We start from the raw sequence: 19043 nt of genomic DNA, 5'->3' as shown, positions 1-19043 counted from the left end.
AAGACAGTGAAAACGGGAAGACCATCCTGTGCTCATGAGCTGAGAGAATTAATGTTGTAAAAATGGCCATTTCTACCAAAAGCAATGAACAGAGTCAATGTAATCCCAATTAAAATCCCCACAACATTTCTTCAAAAAAAGATAGCCTATGTTTCTTTCATATAGAACCAGAAGAGACCCCAGATAGCCCAAATAATCCTAAGCAAAAAGAGCAGTGCTGAAGAACTCACCATCCCAGACTTCAAGACACATCACAGCAATAGTAATAAAGACAGTATGGTACCGGCACCGAAGCAGACATGCAGACCAATGTAACAAAACCAAAGAAAAGAAGGCACAACTACAGCCATCTCATATTAGATGAAGATGCCAAAAACATGTTGGAGGAAAAATAACATCTTCAATAAACAGTGCTGGGGAAATCGATGTCCACATGCAGAAGAATGAAATTAGACCTGCATCCACCACCGTGCACGGAACTTAACTCCAAAAGGACCAAAGGCCTAAGCGTGAAACCTGAAACACAGGCAGCGCACCACAGGACAGTCGGCTAGGAAAGGACTTTCCCAGTAAGACTCCATTTGCCTAAAACTTAGGTCCAACAATGGACAAGGGGGTCTTCATAAAACTAAAGAGCTTCTGACGGGCTGAGAAGTCATCAGTGGAGTGAGGAGGAGGACTCTGCAGTGGGAGAGAATTTTTGAAAGCTCTACATGAGAGACGGTTACTATCCAGAGTTGTATACAAACCTAAAAAGAGGCCGTAAATTTTAGAGGGAGAAGCATGGAGTAGAGGGATTAGAAGGGTTCAGAGAAAAAGAGGGAAAAAATGATATAGTTATATTTTAATTAAAAATAAAGTAGTGGCTGGAGAGATGGTTCAGCAGTTAAGACCACTTACTGCTCTTCCAGAGGTCCTGAGTTTGATCTCCAGCACCCACATGGCAGCTAACTACTGTCTAACTTCAGTCCCAGGGAATCCAGCGTTCCCTTTTGGCCTCCAAGAGCACTGCATGCATGTGATATAAGACACACATACAGACAGCCACTCATAGACACAAAGTAGTTTAAAAATGAAAAATTAATACTCCATATTGAAGTGGAACTAACTTAACAATGATTTTTAAATGGTAATAATTTTGATCGAGCTGCTAGAGTGAGAAACCAGCAACCCCTCCACTTAGGCCACACCACCACACACAGACCAGTACTGCTCCAGTACTCCTCTTCTTGGAGGGCTAGCAGCACATCGGACTCTCCAGGAAGTGCAAAGTCCTCTGCTACCATGTTCCCCTGCATGCAGCGTCTATGTTCCCATGCAAGCAGCATCTATGTTACCAGGCAGCATCCTGGTGCTAGGAGCTCTCATTCCTCCCTGTTCCCTGAACCCCAACCCTCACCCACAAATAATACTCTAATAAATGTGTCTGTTAATTTGTTTGTGTGTGTGCAGGAGATGAACCTAGAGTCTCTCTTACACATGCTAGGTTAGAGTTTTTGTCACTAAACAAGTAACAAAACACTTATAAAATACACTTTAAATATAAGATTAAATATTATAATTATTATAAATAAAATAATACCTGTCAATATTAAAGCTTTCCATTGCTATGCATCAAACTGGGGATCATCGTATGACAGATTCAATGGAATCTTTGAATAATTCAAAGGAATGAACTACACCTACATGCATGATCAAGAAAATTCTGCAGGGCTGGCAGGATGGCCCAGTGGGTAGGGCGACTGACAGGTATAACACAAGTTCCATACCAGTGACTACCCTATGGGGCAGAAGAGGAAAGAAGGGAAGTGCTGTCAAGCAATGAGCAGCAACACTGTACTGCTAACAGACACACTCATCTCAACCAGACACCCACTTCCCAGAGGCCACGCCACTCTAGCTACTGAGTGGCGGTCATTTTAAAGCACTAAGATGGATTGTTTTGTCCTTCTTTCAGGCTTATCTTTGACGGTGGATTTTAACACATACCTGTACAGGCATCCACTAAACAACAGTATTAGAAAAATGTGTTCTAAGAAATAACACCATAAAGACCAATTTCTTCTGGGACTTTGGCACTGGAATTAGCCTAAGTGGATGCTCTGAGAGGCTACAGCAGCAATCCTTCAGGGTGAGTGAGGGTGGGCAGCAGGGAGTCATGGTCTGTATGGGCTTGCTGCCTTAACCACAAGACAGAGGCAGAGAATTCCAGTGCAGTCTGCTATGAAGTGTGGCTCATCTACCAGGGTGACTACTGTACTACGCCACAGTCGCTTAGACTGAGTCGGTCCTGACCTGCTTGTCTGCCCAGGAGCCCTTACTTCACATCCCACCCAGGGAGCAAATACCTCAGCACACTGGACTTTAGCGATGTACCCATTGTTCTGCAGCTCCATCCAGTTGGCTTCATAGAGCTTGGGCCCAATCAGGAAATTTAAGTCAACAATTTTGTCATCTTCCCGGACAAGCGTTGCAGTCAAACCAAGCTTACAGTGTGCCTGCACAATAGTCAGCACCCGCCGGAACATCTTGGCTGCAAGAAGACAAGAAATGTTCACATCATCACCTTCTACACTGAGAAGGGGCCACGCAGCCTGCAACTTGGCACTGGTCTGCAGTACCATATGGTAGCCTTGCTACTAGAGAGCTGAAATCTGGTTCCAGAGAAGAACAAGGCAAGAATATTTCACCATGGCTTTTAAACCTGTTCAAAAGACAGAAAGAATAAAGGACAAATGACCTCCGGGAGTTCCAAGCTCACAAATACCAGCACTTGTCAACATGTCAAGAGTCCAAGCACCAGGAGCAAATATGACTTGACTCCAAGCCACACAAATCACTCAGGCTGAAGCCTATGCACAGGTCACAGCTAAGGAAGCTGGGATGAGGGGACAGAGAGCCCAGCTCTGCTCTGCTCTGCTCTGCTTCCTACCATGGCCACTCAAAGTGGAGAGCAAATAGCCGGTGGCAATGACAAAGCTCAGCCTCCAGTCTGACTAAGCATGCTGTGAACCTGTTCCCCCCCAAAGTCACCAGTTAAACAGGCATGGTGGCACAGGCCTTTAATCTCAGCACTCTGGAAGCAGAAGCAGGGAAGACAGCTCAGGGCAAGCCTGCTCTATAGTTAGTGCCAGTTCAGTCAGGACTACGGAGTGAGCCCCCTGTCATTACTTTCTTTCATCAAGAGCCACCTTTCATTTTCTTCCTTTGCTTTGATTGTTATAATTCCTGATTATCAAATAAACACATAGACGAGATACAACCTTTGAAAACTCTTGTGTGGGCATGTAATGTGTGTGCTTGTGTGTGTGAATGTAGGCACCCGCATGCTCAGCATCGGCCCTCACCATGTTTGGGGCAGGGTCCTTTGGAGGTGCAAGGTTGCACAGGCCAGGTTACATGAGCAGCAACATGCAGGCTTATGCTGTCATCCCCACCTTCCCACAGGAGTGCTAAGGTGACAGATGGCACCCTAGCAAGCCAGCTTATGTGTGGCCTAGGGACTTGAACTGGTCCTCCAACTGTAGGTTTCCATTGCCACAGCTTTAAAGATCTGCAACACTTTGGAAGGTTAATAGGCTTTGAGTTGGGGGACTAGTGTGATGGCTCAGCAGGCAAAGATACTTGCTGCCAAGCCTGATGACCTGAATTCAAAGTTTGTGATCCATGCGGTCGAAGAGAACCAACTCCTGCTGACCTCCACACTCCTGACATGGCATGCACATGCCCTCCCTGAAAATAAGTAAATATAAAAGCTTCAAGCATTCTGGAGACAGCCAGCGCCATGCCCACCCTGCAGGGAGCTCTACTGCTCTACTTCTCAGTAACACCTGGCTTGCCTGCCTTTCCAAATGTGGGAGAAAGGTCTGAGGCATGGAGCAGTGGGTGCAGCTCAGAGGAAGAGCACACACTTCACAGGCATGAAACCCTGGCTTCAGTCTTCACCACCCCTCTCTTACACACGAGTTGTGCTTATCTTAGAATTAAAGATGAGGCCAGTGATACGTGAAAAAGAAACCCAATGAGAAGATGAAAGTCCAGAATATTCCAAAAGACAAATCAAACCCCAGAGCCATAGAGCAACAGCACAGTCGCACTCGGAGTAAACGGCTAACTTTAAATTTCACACACACTGACGCTTAACAACTTAGAAACTTACAACATCTGCCAATACAACAATAACTATACCAAACACAAAACAAGGTACAAGCAAATGAAAAGTTAATGTCAAGGTTATCTCTGAGCAAAGACTGCTGGCCCAGAAGGGCAACACCGGAGGATCCCAGGTTTCCCTTAGTAAGAGGAGCATCAGAAGCCCAGGCAACAAGAACAACACATCGTGGGCATGGGAGACAGATCAGAGATCAGGGACAAAGTAGGATCCAGTCACTTCTGCATTCCCTTAGTCCACTTCCGACAGTGACCACGACTGTCCCAGCTAAGGGAAGATGCTGTGCAGAGGACAGCTTCAGTCACATAGGGAGCACTAAGCATCCCACAAGTCTCGCAGCCGTCACCCCTCTGTCACTGGCAACACTCTTCCTGGAGGAGACCATTACGCTGACTTCTGAAGTCAAAGAAAAGTCTGCCTTCTCCTTGACTTCGCAGAAATGGAGGTATGTGCTCACTCTGAGTGGAGCTCGAATCACTGTTACATAAAGCAAAGTCTAAAGTCCATTTGGGATGACTCAATTGTACCTCTGTATCTCTAATGTCAATCACAGTGCATAAACTTAAAAGGTGCTCAATAAATTCTTGTTAAAACAGTAGTAGACCTAGCAAAGCACCTTCCACATAGGAAGAATTAATATACATGAGTGCTACAATATCAGTTTCTTTTTTGAGACTGGGGTGGGGGAGTGTCTCATGTAGCTCAGGCTGGACTAGAACTCTCTGTGTAGCCAAGGATGACCTGGAACTCCTGATCCTCCCACCTCATTCCAGGCTTATAGATGTGTGCCACCATGACTTGTTTCTGTGATGCTGGGGATGAAACGCAGAGGTCCATTAGGCAAGCTAACTGAGCTATCTCTCCAGTTCATTACAACACAAATGTATTAATAAAAGCCCCAACAGGGTTCTTTTGAAAAGACCTGTAAAAGGAAACAGCAATATCTATCTTTTGAGATCTCAGAGATGTAGCACACTCCTGGATCCAATGTAGTAAATGTCAGATGTCAGGCAATTAACTACTTTGCTGTCATCTCTACTTAAGAGCAGCTCTTGGAGCTGGATTGTCAGTCATTAGGGCTTACAGTGTGATTAATTCATCCTCTGTTGTCATAACAAAATGCACATTAAAATCCAAGATCAGAGAGCCCCACCTGTGTGGGCTTTTGTAAGCCTCACAGAGGAAGGCAGCACACATGCTGAAAAGTCCCATGGACTCTGGAAGCCAATCTTGCTCTTTATAGCTACTGGCTCTTGTAGGCGCTACTTGGCATCCCAGAGCAGAACTAATCCCTTCTGTGGTGATATACATGGCCAAAACCTTTGTCTTAAACACTCCACCATTTCTCAGAAATGCCTCCAAAATATGAACTCTTAGGCAACACACTCAAGCCAGAGCAGAGGTCTGAACTCAGATCTCGGTTTCAGTTTTAGACCCAGGAAGGTTGTGAACCAGACCAGGGAGTGAAGACCACACTATGAGCTCTATCCTTATCGCCTGAACAGCAGCATCACTCTCAGCCTTCCCAAGCTTCACCACAGAACAATCTGAAATTCATTTACAGGATGTGACTTTCTACACCAGCAGCTTTAATCCTGGCAGACCTGATATCTATACTCTTTAAAGTTGAGTTTCTAAATTATCACAAAATAAAAGTAACACTACAGAAAAGGGGATCAGTTCTATGAATTTTAATACACGTATAGATTTGTATGTCTACATCAAAATCAGGACATAGATCAATCCACCACTCCCTCAAAACTGCCTAAAGCTGTCCTTTAGTGTGTCCTTGGGTGCTGGCCAGCTCACCAGCATGCTGTCTTCTTGAGAATGTCAAATAAGTCTGACCATGTTTCTTTCAGCCCCATGCCCTGAAACTCAAGCTATGGAGCGCTCGCTCCTCTTTACTGCCAAGCTGTGTTAGGTGTGCCACTGTCTGCCTAGCTTAACATCCCCAGGGGACCACTGAATTAAGAAAATTATGAATAGAGTAGCTATTGAAAAACTTGTGTATATTTGTGTATATTTTTAAATAAATGTTTTCACCTCCTAAGATGGCCAGGATTGGGACATCATACTGTGATTTTATAGTGAATGTCAATATGTCCTACGGAGCAACCATCACTCGGCAAACTGTTCTAGAACCTCCTCTGGACTAGTAATGCCGGTATTCCATTTTAGCCACTCTATATGGGATAGATGTGGCATCTTGTGTTTTAATAGCCATGTCTCTGATGGCTAATGATGCTTAGCACTCTTCAAATGCTGACATAGCACGTGTCTAGCCTCGCTAATGTCTGTTCATTTGCGCATTTCCTAACGTCCTGGCCATTGCCTGAATTCATCTGACGTATGTCTAAAGTCTGACAGACTCCATGCTGTTTCCAGAGCTTCCCCATTTCAAAGAAGATCCTACTGCCCCTCCTGCACGCAAACCAAAGCCTTCGCCTCATCCTAGATCTCAGCTTTCTTCCTGATCTCACATCTAACCTGTTCATAGTTCTGTAGTCTGTCCAATCAGGCTGTCTTCATCTTACTGTGTCCTCCCTGGGCCAAGCCTCTTCTTGGGTCTCCCTCCATTGCTCCCAAAGTGCTCAGCAGCTAGAGTGATCTCTATTGCAATTCAGCTCAGGTTACTGCCTGTGTCTGTCCTTTATGCAGATGGCTTCTCACTCAGAGGCTGGAGAGTATAAGTCAAATCTCCACCATGCCTATGAGGTCTCCACGATGCTGACACCTGCAGCAGTGCTGGTCTTGACTGCTCTCTCAGAACTCTGCTATGGATACTTGGCTGCCTTGAGTTGTCTGAGCATGCCAAGTTCTTTGTCACCACAGGGCCATTACCATGACGTTTTCCCTCCTCAAAGACATCCCATTTCTACCTGACCTTCTATGTACACCCCGGGTAGCACCTGCAGTTATCCTCAGACATCTATAGACCCAGGAAGAGCTCTCAGACAAGAAGACCCAAACAGTAAGCCCATACTCGATGTCTGAATGCTCTCTGTAAAAACCCCCTCTAAAGTGGAAGAATCTCTGCCTTAGAGCCTCCTTAGTTTCTCTTTTCCAGGAAGAGCTGCCTAATTTGGCATGCTGACTCATACCTAATAGTCACAGTTACTCAGGAGGCTGAGGGGGAGGGACCATGTCAGCTTAGGAGTCTGATACCAGCCCTGGCAACACAATAAAATCACATCCCTCAAAATCAAAAAAACAGGACAACGTACCACCACCAGCAGAACCCAAAGAGAACCATTTGCTTAGACCACTATGCATCAGTAAAAGGAGCGCATCACTGATGAATGTTAGGACAGAGACAATCTGCTACACAAAGTGAAAGATGACAGACACAGAAAATACTGTATTACTTCCTTTACATGAAAACTCCCAGAAAGAGTACATCTACAGAGTCAGAAAGCAGCCCATGGTTAAATGTAGAAGAAGATAAGGACTGACTACAAATAGAAATGAAAGAGCTATTCTAAAACTAGATCATGGTGAGGGTTGTAAATCTCTAGGAATTTATTAAAACCTGCTAGGTTATACTCTTCTAAGGGGTGACTTTTGTGGCAGATAAATTATATCACTAAGGCTGTTTTTTAAAAAAGATATGCCTGCAATTAGAGAAGTGGGACTTATGTACTGACAACTCATACGTTAGCCTTCATTTAAATAAAACACAACATATCACCTGGGGTTACGCAGTGTTCTTGGCTCGCTTTCACAGGACCATAAAAACGGGTTAAGAGTTAAGTTTCAAGAATTAGAAGATGTAGGAAGGAAGAAAATATCATTCTCTAGAAGATAAGACCACATCTTAAGCTGGGCTTTCCACTGCTCCACAGACACAGCGAGTTGCCCAGTGACTGCAAGTGAGACCTACCTCACACTTCCATCCCATCATGCTTAATGATTTCAAAGCCTTGCTAGCCAGTGGGAGGAATGTTCAGAGCCGCCTGCGACCTACCAGGTAGAAGTCAGCTTTAATCCACACAGCACGGTCGGCCTCTGCCTCCTTACCTGGAATGGTGTGCACCTCGTCAAGGATCATGAGGCCCCACTCCTGGGTTTTGAGCCACTCCATGACTCTCTCAGCTTCCCAGGACCTTTTGGTGGTGTGGCCCAGCATAGAGTAAGTGCTAATGGCAATGGAGCAGCCAATGGGCTTGTCCTTGGCATCTGAGGTGAAGCGGCAGATCTGGCTGTCATCGATGGTTGACCACATCTTAAACTGGGCTTTCCACTGCTCCACAGACACAGCCGAGTTGCCCAGGACAAGACAGCGCTTTCTGACAGTGCATGCGGCAGTCACGCCGACCAGGGACTTCCCAGCACCTACAAGCAAGCAGAGGGTCTTGCTACCCAAAAGCAGGCTGAAACACAGGTTAGGGATGTACAGAATGGCTCAACTGCACAAGAATGTGGACAAAGGTCACACACTGGTCCTCACACCCAGAGTGTGAAGCACTTACTGCCTCAGGCTCTTTCTTTATAAAGAAATGACCCACCTGGCACGTGTTCATGAGCTTAGTAGAAGCAGACACGACTGCAGCCTCTTATGGGCATCTTACTTAAAATGGTGACATGTCAGAACCAACAATGAGCAAGATATTCCTGCTAGCATCATTTTAAAGAAGGCTGCAGCAAGGAGCCTTTTGCCCATGGTCACTTGTGCCCAGCATACACTCCAGGCAAGTGGCAGCTTCTAACTGACAGAGCAATCAAGGCTCAGGCATGCACAGAGTGTGCATGCGCCTGGCAAAGTTAGAGAAGAAGATAAAACGCCTGCAGTTTCTTACTCTCCTATCACCTTCTACTTGAAGGTTGAGGTGAAGACAGTCAAACTGCTCAACAGTAACTCTGCCTTTACTCTGCCTTGAAGCTTTATGAAGCGAGCTCAAGGCAGAGGCCATCCCTGCAAACTCTTCTGGAGTGGTGTTCCCAGATGAACCTGGCTAGACCTGACACCACTTAGAACTGTGAAGTGTGACAGAAGTAAGTGTGGGAGTGTATGCATGTACGTGCCCTTTGTCTGTGTGTGTGTGTGTGTGTGTGTGTGCGCGCGCACGCACGTCCTATCTTTCCTCAGTCTTGCCATCTAGAGTCTCCACACCACATTCACCCTTGTTGCAGCTGAGGTCAGAGGAAGCATCTCGCTCTGTGCCCAGCAGCTCCCCAGCAGCACTGCTGGCCTCATACACTGTGCTGCGGTTCTCCGATGCCTGCATCAGCAGGAAGACTCTTCCTAAGCACCTTAGCAGAGCTATCACAGTCATTCTCTACCCAGGCTGAGTAAGATCTGACACCCACAGGCTCCAGACCAGTGGGTCTCAACCCCTGGGTCTCAACCCCTTTTAAGATTGGATGTCCCTTTCACAGGGGTCACATAAAGTCATTCTGAATATCATATTTACAATTCATAACAATAGCAAAATCACAGTTATGAAATAGCAACGAAATACGTTTATGGGTGGGAGTCGTCACAACATAAGGAACTGTATGAAAGGGTCCCCGCATTAGCAACATTGAGGGTCACTGGCCTAGACCAAGAGCTTCACAAAGCAAGTACTTCAACAAGCATCAGGCAACTGCCAAAGGAGGAAGTGACCTCGGCCACTTAAGCCAAAGTGCTACACAGGGAACCACACTGAGCAGGGAGGAGACAGCTGGCAGACAAAGATGGAGCCTTCTTCACTTACCACAGGGAAGAACAATGACTCCTGAGCGTGCTCGTCCGTTCCCAAACATCTTCCGCAGGCTCTTCTCCTGATAGGGTCTGAGTACGGCTGTGGGCTTCAGGTCAATGTTGATGTCAGGGTTGAGAGTGTCATTCCGGAAGTCATACTCTGCCAGCAGAGGGTACTCTAAGCAGATGCAGCGCTTCTGCAGCTCCTCGATCATTTCCTAGGAGCCAGCAGGGAGTATGTGTGACGATCTCAACTCCAGAGTGTCCGAGACAACATTCAAAAGGGCCACATGATCGAAACCTGGACTTTTATCTGGATGTATACAATTTCAGACCTTGCTTGCTAACAACTAGGTTAGCACAGAAAGGCAGCACAAACTAGTAACCCAGTCAAAATCAATGTTTTGTTTGGTTAGTTGATTTTTTTCCTGTTGTTTTGGTTTTTGTGAGTCAAGTCCCATCGATTCCAGGCCAACCTTAAGTTCTGTCTAGTGGAGGATGACGGTCAACTGCTGATCCCTCCTCCCCTCCACCTTTCAGGCTGTGACACATACTACCGAACCTAGTTTATGTGGTACTAGGGACTGAACCCAGGGACTTACAGATACTAAGAAAGTTATTCTACCAGCAGATCCGGTATTCCTGGTCTCCTCAAAATGAGCTTTAATCTGAACCAAAATGCATCTTATGGAGAGCAGCTTCCTAGGCCACGGAAGGACTCTCAGCCCATAACTCCCACCAGGAGAATGCCATGGCTTATACTGGTAAGAACCAAAACAGAAACATACAGGGTCCCTTTCTTTACCTCACAGTAGAGGGTGCTGACACAAGGCAAGACTGGTGACCAGGAAGCAGTCACTAACCTGCTTAACTTCAAAGGACACTGTCTGTGTCTCCTCCTCCTCCTCCTCATCCTTGTCCATTTGCTCATAAAAATCAAACAAGTCTTTGGGGATGTCAGACTTGGCCTGTGCATCTACCCCCTGCGAAGTAGAAGGCCCACCACTGCCTTCCGCCGTCTTAGAAATCTGTGAGAGAAAGGCAGGAGTCCAGACTCTGCACCTTGTTGTTACCAACCATGAACTGAAGCTGTGAGGGGACAGGCAGTGCTGGGGTTCAGGAAAACTGAGGTCCTAAGTTCCCAGCCCCCAGGAAACCCAGGAGCTCACGCACAGCAGATTTGCTTGTAAAAGTCTCTGTGATGAGTTCGGTGGCCTCGCCCTCAGCGTTCCTCAAGCGACATTCCCGGATCACTGGGTCTTGAAGAAGATGCTGGATGACATCGGGGTGGGAACTTTCAACAAAGTACCTACAAGCAGGAGAGGGAGGGAGTCCCTGCTGGCCAGCACTTCATTTCCAGAACATCCTGCAACTGTAACTCAGTTGGGTGATCTGAAAATTACAGCCTCGTAATGACTCTCCCCACACCTTTGTCAAATCAGAGAGAGGAGCTATGGGCAAAGCTCTAACAGGCTGAGGGTCAGAGGAGAGCCGCATTCTGAAGTTAAATCGGCATGTCAGCAGCAGGAGTGAAAATGCCCTTCCTTGTGAACTCTCCTAAACCTATGTTTGCACCCGAGAAAGGAGCAGAGTTAAACTCAAAAGGTCAGAAATGCTCACAGCTTGAGTGTGCTCGCTGCGATTTAACGCTCTTCTTTAAAGCATCTATATGTAAAAAGGAAAAACCCTACTGCCTGTGTGCAGGTAGTCATCACTGCAAACTTCCAGACGCTGGATTGTCAGCTGGAGGGCCTCCTTCTCCTTCCGCTGTCCCCTCAACTCCCCATCTTTGCCTCAGGCACGCTGTGAGCCCTCCCTCCCGGCTGGCAGCTGGCACAGAGGGCAGTGCTCACCTGTTGTGTTTGAGGACCAGCTTGACCTTCCCATAGCTGACAGTGCACAGCTGTAAGCAGAGGAACACCAAGAGGCAGGTTATGTCAGCACTCAGAGCATGCTACTCCACCAGGCTCAGCACCCGGCCAAGAGACCCGTGTACTTTCGGAAAACATCAGCCACAGCCACAGCCGCCTCAAGGGGGCTTTTGTCCGTTGACCTCCATGTTTTTGGGACAAACCCATCCTTTGCCTAATTCATATGCCTAGCTTTTCATTTACAAACCACTGTTTACAACCTCTTCTGTGTTTTCCGTTTTCCTTTCCCCTGCATGGCCACAGCCCCCATCCCGAACTGGAAGCCCATTCTGCTTCCCCAGAGCTAATACAGATCCCAGAAGTCACTAGGCACAGTGAGTACTGGCAGGACCTGCTACACACGGTAAGTTCGAATACCATAAATGTTTAGACCTTCACACCAATGTTCTCCATTTCCACAACCTAAAGAATGTCATCTTTTCTTCATTGTATTGGCAAGTGAACTCAAGACCATGAAGCTATATCCCGAACCACCAACATCTCTATTTTTAAGTTTTGAGACAAGTTAGAAATTAACCTTACAATCCTCCTCCCTAGACATCTGGGACTAAGGGGCACATGCCACCTTGCCAGCACAGTGTAAGCCTCTGAGTGACAGGGAATAGAGTTTAAGTCCCCAATCTGCTGGAAGGGAGCAGGTCGTTTGTGTGTTTGCCATAACTTGCTACTGAGAGCACAAGAGCATTGCCCCAGCACTACTGCTGTCCTTTAGACCATGTAGACAAAAGGCCAGACCTAGCCCTGGTGCTTTCTTCGTAAGCATCCTTCTGCATCACAGATCAGAGAACTCTGTGGTGCTCCCAGGCTTCTGCTCATGGCACACTCTTCTGCTTCCAGACTGAAATCTAATGTGAAGTCCTTTCAGATTAGCCAATACTAACAAAAACTGTTCTCCTATCTTCTGTGAATAATATACACCTATATTCAACTGCTGTTCCCATGAAACCCTCTTCAGGTCAACATTTCAAATTTTGTCTTACCCTATTACACTTAATTTACCATGGATCTTAAGTATTTACCTTATATGGAGCTCACTTCCAGTAACAGCTAACCACCAAAAAAAACTCCACAACAAAAGCTTATGTTCTCAGAGTTCTAACTACTCAGGATCAATGGACCAGGACCAGTTAATTCAGGCTGTGGTAAGGTCTCCTTCTCTCTACACAGTCCCATAAAGAAGGGACTTATGACAACTGTATAATTCCTAATAAAGACAAGCACCTTCTGAATTGGGAGACATTTATGACCTCATTTAGTCTTACTGACATACGGGTACATTGGGGTTAGGATTCTGATATGTAAATGCAGTCTATAGTTCCATCAATCCAGAGCTGGACTCTCAAGTAATCCTGGCCATAGTGGACCTGAACTTCCACTCCCATGGCTTGGAGCAACCCACAAAACACATGATCTCAGCCTGAACCATGCCTGGATCTAAAGTGACAGCAGCTAGGCAAGAAGCTATTTTGCTATCAAAGGAAACACAAATCAGACATTTTCAATGACAACATATAGTACGCACCTGAGCACATCCCTGCCACATTATTACAATAGTTAAGAGTTGCAAGTAAGCCGGGCGTGGTGGCGCACGCCTTTAATCCCAGCACTCGGGAGGCAGAGGCAGGTGGATTTCTGAGTTCGAGGCCAGCCTGGTCTACAAAGTGAGTTCCAGGACAGCCAGGGCTATACAGAGAAACCCTGTCTCGAAAAACCAAAAAAAAAAAAAGAGTTGCAAGTAACTCACCTTAATAAACTGGATAATTCCATCAGGAACTCCAGTCTTGCTGAGCTTTCTGAGGTACTCAGTAATGTCACTGGTTTGCAGCCCAACACTGACCGCTGCATAGAGGGAGTAGGCGGTTAGCTTGTATTCATGTACATGAGTAGGCCGGCACACTGGCTCTGCAATTGCCACCAGGAAGTCTTGGGCATATTTGTAAACTGGAGAGAAGGCTTCCAAGAAAATGTGGCCATCAGGAGCCTAAAAGTCATCAAGGGAACACAACAGGCAAGAATATCAATGAGCTGCAGAGACTATGTCACAGGATTTCTGATCACACTGTGAACCTGAGATTGTGTTACTTACTAAAAAAAAAAAAAAAAAAAAAAAAAAAAAAAAAAAAAAGAAAGAAAGAAAGAAAGAAAGAAAACACCTTCTCCTAGTTGTATGGCTCAGCCTTCAGCACACACCTTTAATCCCTCTGGCCAGAATACAGGCATGCCTTTAGTTCACACCTTTAATCCGAAACAATAGAGGTAAAGTTAGTTTGCAGAAGGAAGTACCCATGTTTGAAAGTGATGTTTAATTGAGTGGCAGAAAAAGTGACAAATCAGAGAGACTTGATAGGAAAGGATACGCCCAACTCTCAAAGATGAGAGAGGAAAGGGAAGCTACTCAAGGGAGAAACAGGCAGTACAGGAGAAGAGAGTCCAGTACAGCATACAGCGGGGTTCATGGAGAGCAGTACAGTAGAGAGTGGAGCAGCACAAAGAGGGAGAAGGAGGCAGTTTTACTGGGACAGTTATAGAGAGAGTGCAAGCTAGACACAGTGAGGTCAGAACAAGTTAGAGAATGAGAAGGAGCCAGAAGATTAGAAGAGACTCCTAAAGTTAGTATGAGGCCAAGCAGAGCAATTCAGGAAAAGCCAAGAGAGAAGCCAGATTGAAGCAGTCAGCTTGAAGAAGAGTCTGAGCCAGAACAGCTAAGTTAAACTAGCCAGTCAGAGCTCACAAAGAACTAGAAAGGGTGAGCTTATTCAGCTTCAAGTCTCAGAGGAGGGAAAACATTCCAGGCCTAGGTTAGATTACACAGAGACTAGAAGCTTCCAGGACTAGGCCTAGGCTAGCAGACAGGCGCAGTAAGCCTCCAGACGACAATTACGTCAGGTGAATAAAGGTGACTCTTACACCACTAGACTGCCACATGACTATCAAAAAGGGTGAGTGTCCAATGCAAAGGATACTCTTGCAATCAATCCTTCAGGAGACTGCAGGGACCCTGTTCCTATAATTAGATAGAGAAGAGCAGGCAGAAAAGTTTCCCAATGTTCCATATATGGAAATCTTCCAACCTACTAGTCTCAAAAGGCCTTTTGGCTAGAATGCAAATTGAATACAGAACATGATGTATTTTAAGCCAAACAAACTTAACTACCAAAACATATCTACCATTAATTTGAAAAGAACCTAAGAGATGGATCAGTGGTTAAGAGCACTGGCTGCTCCTGCAGAATACACAGGTTCCATTCCCAGCACCCACATCAGACAGCTCATAACAGCCTGTCATTCCAGTTTTGGGGGATCTTACACCCTCTTCGGGCCTCCTCTGGAAACAAGTACACATACATACATATAAAATGTTAAAAATCTTTTTTAAGAAGTGTAAATAAATTGTTATCTAAAACAACTATTTAGTGGTTGGGGAGCTACCTTAGTGTATAAAGTGCTCGCACGCATGAGGACCTCAGTTGCGATCTCCAGCACTTAAGTATAAAACCAGGAATGCATGCCTACAACCACAGAGCTGAGATGGCTGGAGATAGGTTGGGGGGCGGGGGGGGGGGGCAGTCAGATTAAGTTGGGGTGGGAGGTGGGGGGCATCCCTGGCCAGTAAGTTTAGCCAAAACAGGGAGCTGGGCAGATATGTGAAGAGTGACTGGGAAAAGCATCTCACGTCAGTCTCTGGGTTCTGTAAACAATCCCTGCACATCTCTCTGCACAGGGTATGCACATATACCGCACAAACAGATAAATGTCACTTACTGACTGTATGTGGGGTGTGTGCATGTATGTGAGTGCATGCATGTCACCGCTCTAAAGTGACTTGCCAGAGTCGGGTCTCTCCTCCTCCTATGACAGCAAGAGCCTTTACCTCCTGAGTTATCTGGTTTGTCATCATATGGGGAGCTGGGATGAAATGGAGAACACCAGAACACACCAGCTACTTCAGTGTGCCCCATGACAACCGTCTCTCCCGGCTGCTTCCGAAAGGGCAGCATTTCTCACGTTTGAATTTTGGAGGTGTAAGAATGTCCAAGATTTAGCTGCCACGCAGGCTTTTTTTTTTGGCCATGCTTACCACCCAGAGGGGCCTGGAGGTATGGTCACCCTTTAGTGGCATCTGCTGTCTGTAGTCCTTTGCTCCATACTCATCCACTTTGGTGCTGGACTCGTCCACCTGTTTCCCAGCGGCGGAGGGCACCGCCTCCTGAGACTCGTTCCCAGGAACGTCGTCTTCGTCTTCCTCTTCCTCTTCATACTGCCTCTTCTTGGATTTCTTTTTGTCTGCGTCCGAAGACACAGAAGTGAGCCCAGCAGGATTCTAGGGTCCCTTCTTCACCACCCAAGGAGACTTCTGGAAAGAACTCCTAAACCAGCTCCACCCGCGTACCGGCGTCCGGCAAACGCCTCTCACCCGGCTAAGTTCCACATCTCCCGGACCCAACGGGCCGGAGAAAACCCTACGACAATGACAGTTACAAGTAGTGCTTACCGCGGTCCACTCGATCTCTTTTGCCCATAATAGCTCTAGAAGCAGACAGGCCAGCACACCGCACCACCTCCGCTCCGCAGGAGTTACTTTCTAATGAACTTCCGGTACATACCGGAAATATAGCACCAGACTATCGGAAGTCCCGCCTCTGAAATCTTAAACCGGAAGAGCAGAACCACAGGGTCGACCGAAGGCGAACTGCGCCCGCCTGGAGTGTTTACTTTCTGCTCTACGATTTGTTTGGAACTTTACGTAGTTTTAGGAGCCTTGAGCTTATTTGCCGTATAAATCAGGCGGGACAGAGATCTGCTTCCACCTACCGAGTGCTGAGATTCACCATGCCCTGCCTTCGCTCCGTTTTTGTTTATTTTTGTTTTGGTTTTTGAGGCCACTACTTAAATCGCTAAGGAAGGTCTGACCTGGGTGGTTCCCTCAGGCTCCCGGGAGCTGGGATTACAGGCGTGTTCCACCACGCCGGGTTTCTGGAAACGAAATTCCCAACGAGAGAGGTGGGAAATACACATCGTTCTGACGTAAATAGAAATGGGCAGTGTCATCCTGACCCAGGCTGGGGATGTGGCTCATTTGGTAGAATTTTTGCCTGTCAGGAACCAAAGAGTAATCTTGGTGTCTCACCAAGGATAGCATGAAGAGTACCTCAGAAGAGTGTAGCAGAACCCAAAGGGACTAAGACTACATCAGAACAGGCAGTTGATGTAGTTTTTAATTTGTTAGTGTCTTTTCCCCATTGGCTAGGGTCACACCTCACAGCCTTCCAGATGTTTGGTTTGTTGTGGGTTTTTTGTTTGTGTTTTCTTTTTCTGAGACAGGGTTTTTCTCTGTATCTCGTTCTGTAGATCAGGCTGACCTCGAACTTGAGATCCGCCTGCCTCTGCCTCTCGAGGGCTGGGCTAAAAGGTGTGCGCCACCACGCCCCTCCCTGCTGTTGTCCAATTTTAAAAGAAGGCAAAGGAAAGAGAGTCAGCTGCTTTGAGCCTTCAAGTTCTGGACAGCTGGCTGCGAGTGTGTGTGTGTGTACATGTGCAAAACAATTTTTCCCCTCATATCTAGCAGGTTCTAGCCACAGAACAACATAAACCAAGTGTGGTAGATCATGTCTAATTGCATCACCTGAAATCAAGAAATGTTACACGTTTTCAAAAAAAAAAAAAACCAAAAACAAAAACAGTAGTAGAGTGATCTTGGAATAGGCCTAAGTAAAAGAAAAGAAGATAGTTTCATTCTGTGTTTATTTTAATGAGAAATGGATAGGATTTGCCAGCTGGGATAATATGGGGTTTGGGGAGGAAGAAAGAGTAACACCCAAGATTTTTGGTTTCAGCAACTCATAAAATGATGTACCTTAGGCAGAGTTCATATGTGGAGCAAATCGGATGTAACTGGCAGTTACAAAGCCTGCTTGCTGTTCTATAATAAAATGTCCCAGGTGGCATGATTTAAACAGCAAAACTTAGATAAGGAATTAGAAGGGAAGAGAAAGGGGCCAGAAAGAGGCAGAAGGGAAGACAATAACACGTATGCCATATGTATGAAAAGGTTATGACGACACCCTTTCCACTAACAAAAAAAGCAGATAAGCAATATAAAATTGGATTTTTTTTTTAAGAGCTGGGAAGATAACTTAGTGGGTTAATGTACTTGCTGCACAAACGTGAAGACTTAATTTTGGGTCCCTTGAGCCCACACAAGCCAAGCAGGCATGGCCTTACACAGCTGTGATCCCAGCACTGAGGGGCAGAGAAGAATCCTTGAGGCTCACTGACCAGCCAGTCTAAGCCATGAGCTCTAGACTTAAGAAATCCTGTTGCAAAACTAGTAAGGTGAAGTGGGTGGGGCTGGGGATATGGCTCGGTGAGAAACACTTGCCACAGAGGTGAAAGAACTAGAGTTTAAAGCCGAAAACACCCATGTAAAAGCCAGGGCTGGGCTGGGGCCAGAGCGATAGCTCAGTACCTAAGAGCACCCGTTGCTCTTTAAGAAGTGGCTGCTTGGCTTCCCAGCTCCCACAAATAAATTCAGTTCTATGGGATCCAACACTTTCTTCTGACCTTTACAGGCATCAGTTACACATGGGGGACATGCATTCAGCAAAACACTCAACTCACATAAGTAAGTCTTAACAAGAATTAAAAAACAAAAACCACAAGGTCCCTGGAGCAAGCCAAATCAATGGGCTCTGGATTCAAATGAGAAATCCTGCCTCAATATAGGTGGAGAGCAAATGAAAAAGGCACGTGGACACACACCAAAATAAATGAGGAAAACGATAAGACAACCGACATCACCCTCTTATATCAGTGGGTGTACATACGCACGAAGCAAGCAAGCATGGAGGAGTGAAAGTCAGCTGTCTGGATTTGTGAACTCACTTTCCTTTGTTTATATTGCTACTGAGTCAGTATTGAAAAGGGATCTAATGTCTATGAATGCCTCCACTTTGCACTTGAGGAACCTCTTCTGGCAACACCCAGCTTTGGATTGTATGGACTAGGCAGGTTCTCACACGCCGGAGACTTCCCAGATCATACCTCCTAGCCTAGATGGTTCAGCTGGGGGCCGGTGTTAACCTTACATTCATTGGGAGTATGGAAGAGTACATCACTGAGGTCAATCCAGATGGAGAACCTGTCTCCATACTTTCAAAGCCTCTAGAGTAGTATTAATCATGCTGCTGGAGGTTTGCACACGTAGCTATCAAATTCATCCCGGAAACTTCAGAGGTCTTGGCCTCTAGCACACAGA

The 19043-nt window shown here is 46.2% G+C and overlaps 1 protein-coding gene across 1 annotated transcript in view; it reads right to left on the bottom strand.

The window, feature by feature from the left end:
- Positions 1–16402, bottom strand: part of Ercc3 (ERCC excision repair 3, TFIIH core complex helicase subunit) — a 30509-nt gene extending 14107 nt beyond the window's left edge. Inside the window, exons 1-9 of the mRNA XM_021150266.3 lie at positions 16281–16402; positions 15867–16072; positions 13533–13769; positions 11711–11760; positions 11031–11166; positions 10721–10885; positions 9871–10075; positions 8192–8506; positions 2349–2533 (exon numbers count right to left, since the gene is read on the bottom strand). Coding sequence (XP_021005925.1) covers positions 2349–2533; positions 8192–8506; positions 9871–10075; positions 10721–10885; positions 11031–11166; positions 11711–11760; positions 13533–13769; positions 15867–16072; positions 16281–16308 — 1527 coding nt within the window. The 5' untranslated portion in view covers positions 16309–16402. The remainder of the gene's footprint in view (positions 1–2348; positions 2534–8191; positions 8507–9870; positions 10076–10720; positions 10886–11030; positions 11167–11710; positions 11761–13532; positions 13770–15866; positions 16073–16280) is intronic.
- Positions 16403–19043: the final 2641 nt, after the last annotated feature.

The sequence above is a fragment of the Mus caroli genome, unplaced genomic scaffold (genome assembly GCF_978045245.1).
Source record: "Mus caroli unplaced genomic scaffold, Mus_caroli_1 scaffold_19, whole genome shotgun sequence".
Classification (NCBI taxonomy): domain Eukaryota; kingdom Metazoa; phylum Chordata; class Mammalia; order Rodentia; family Muridae; genus Mus; species Mus caroli.
Note: the sequence above shows the minus strand (reverse complement) of the source record. Positions and strands in the feature narration are given on the sequence as shown.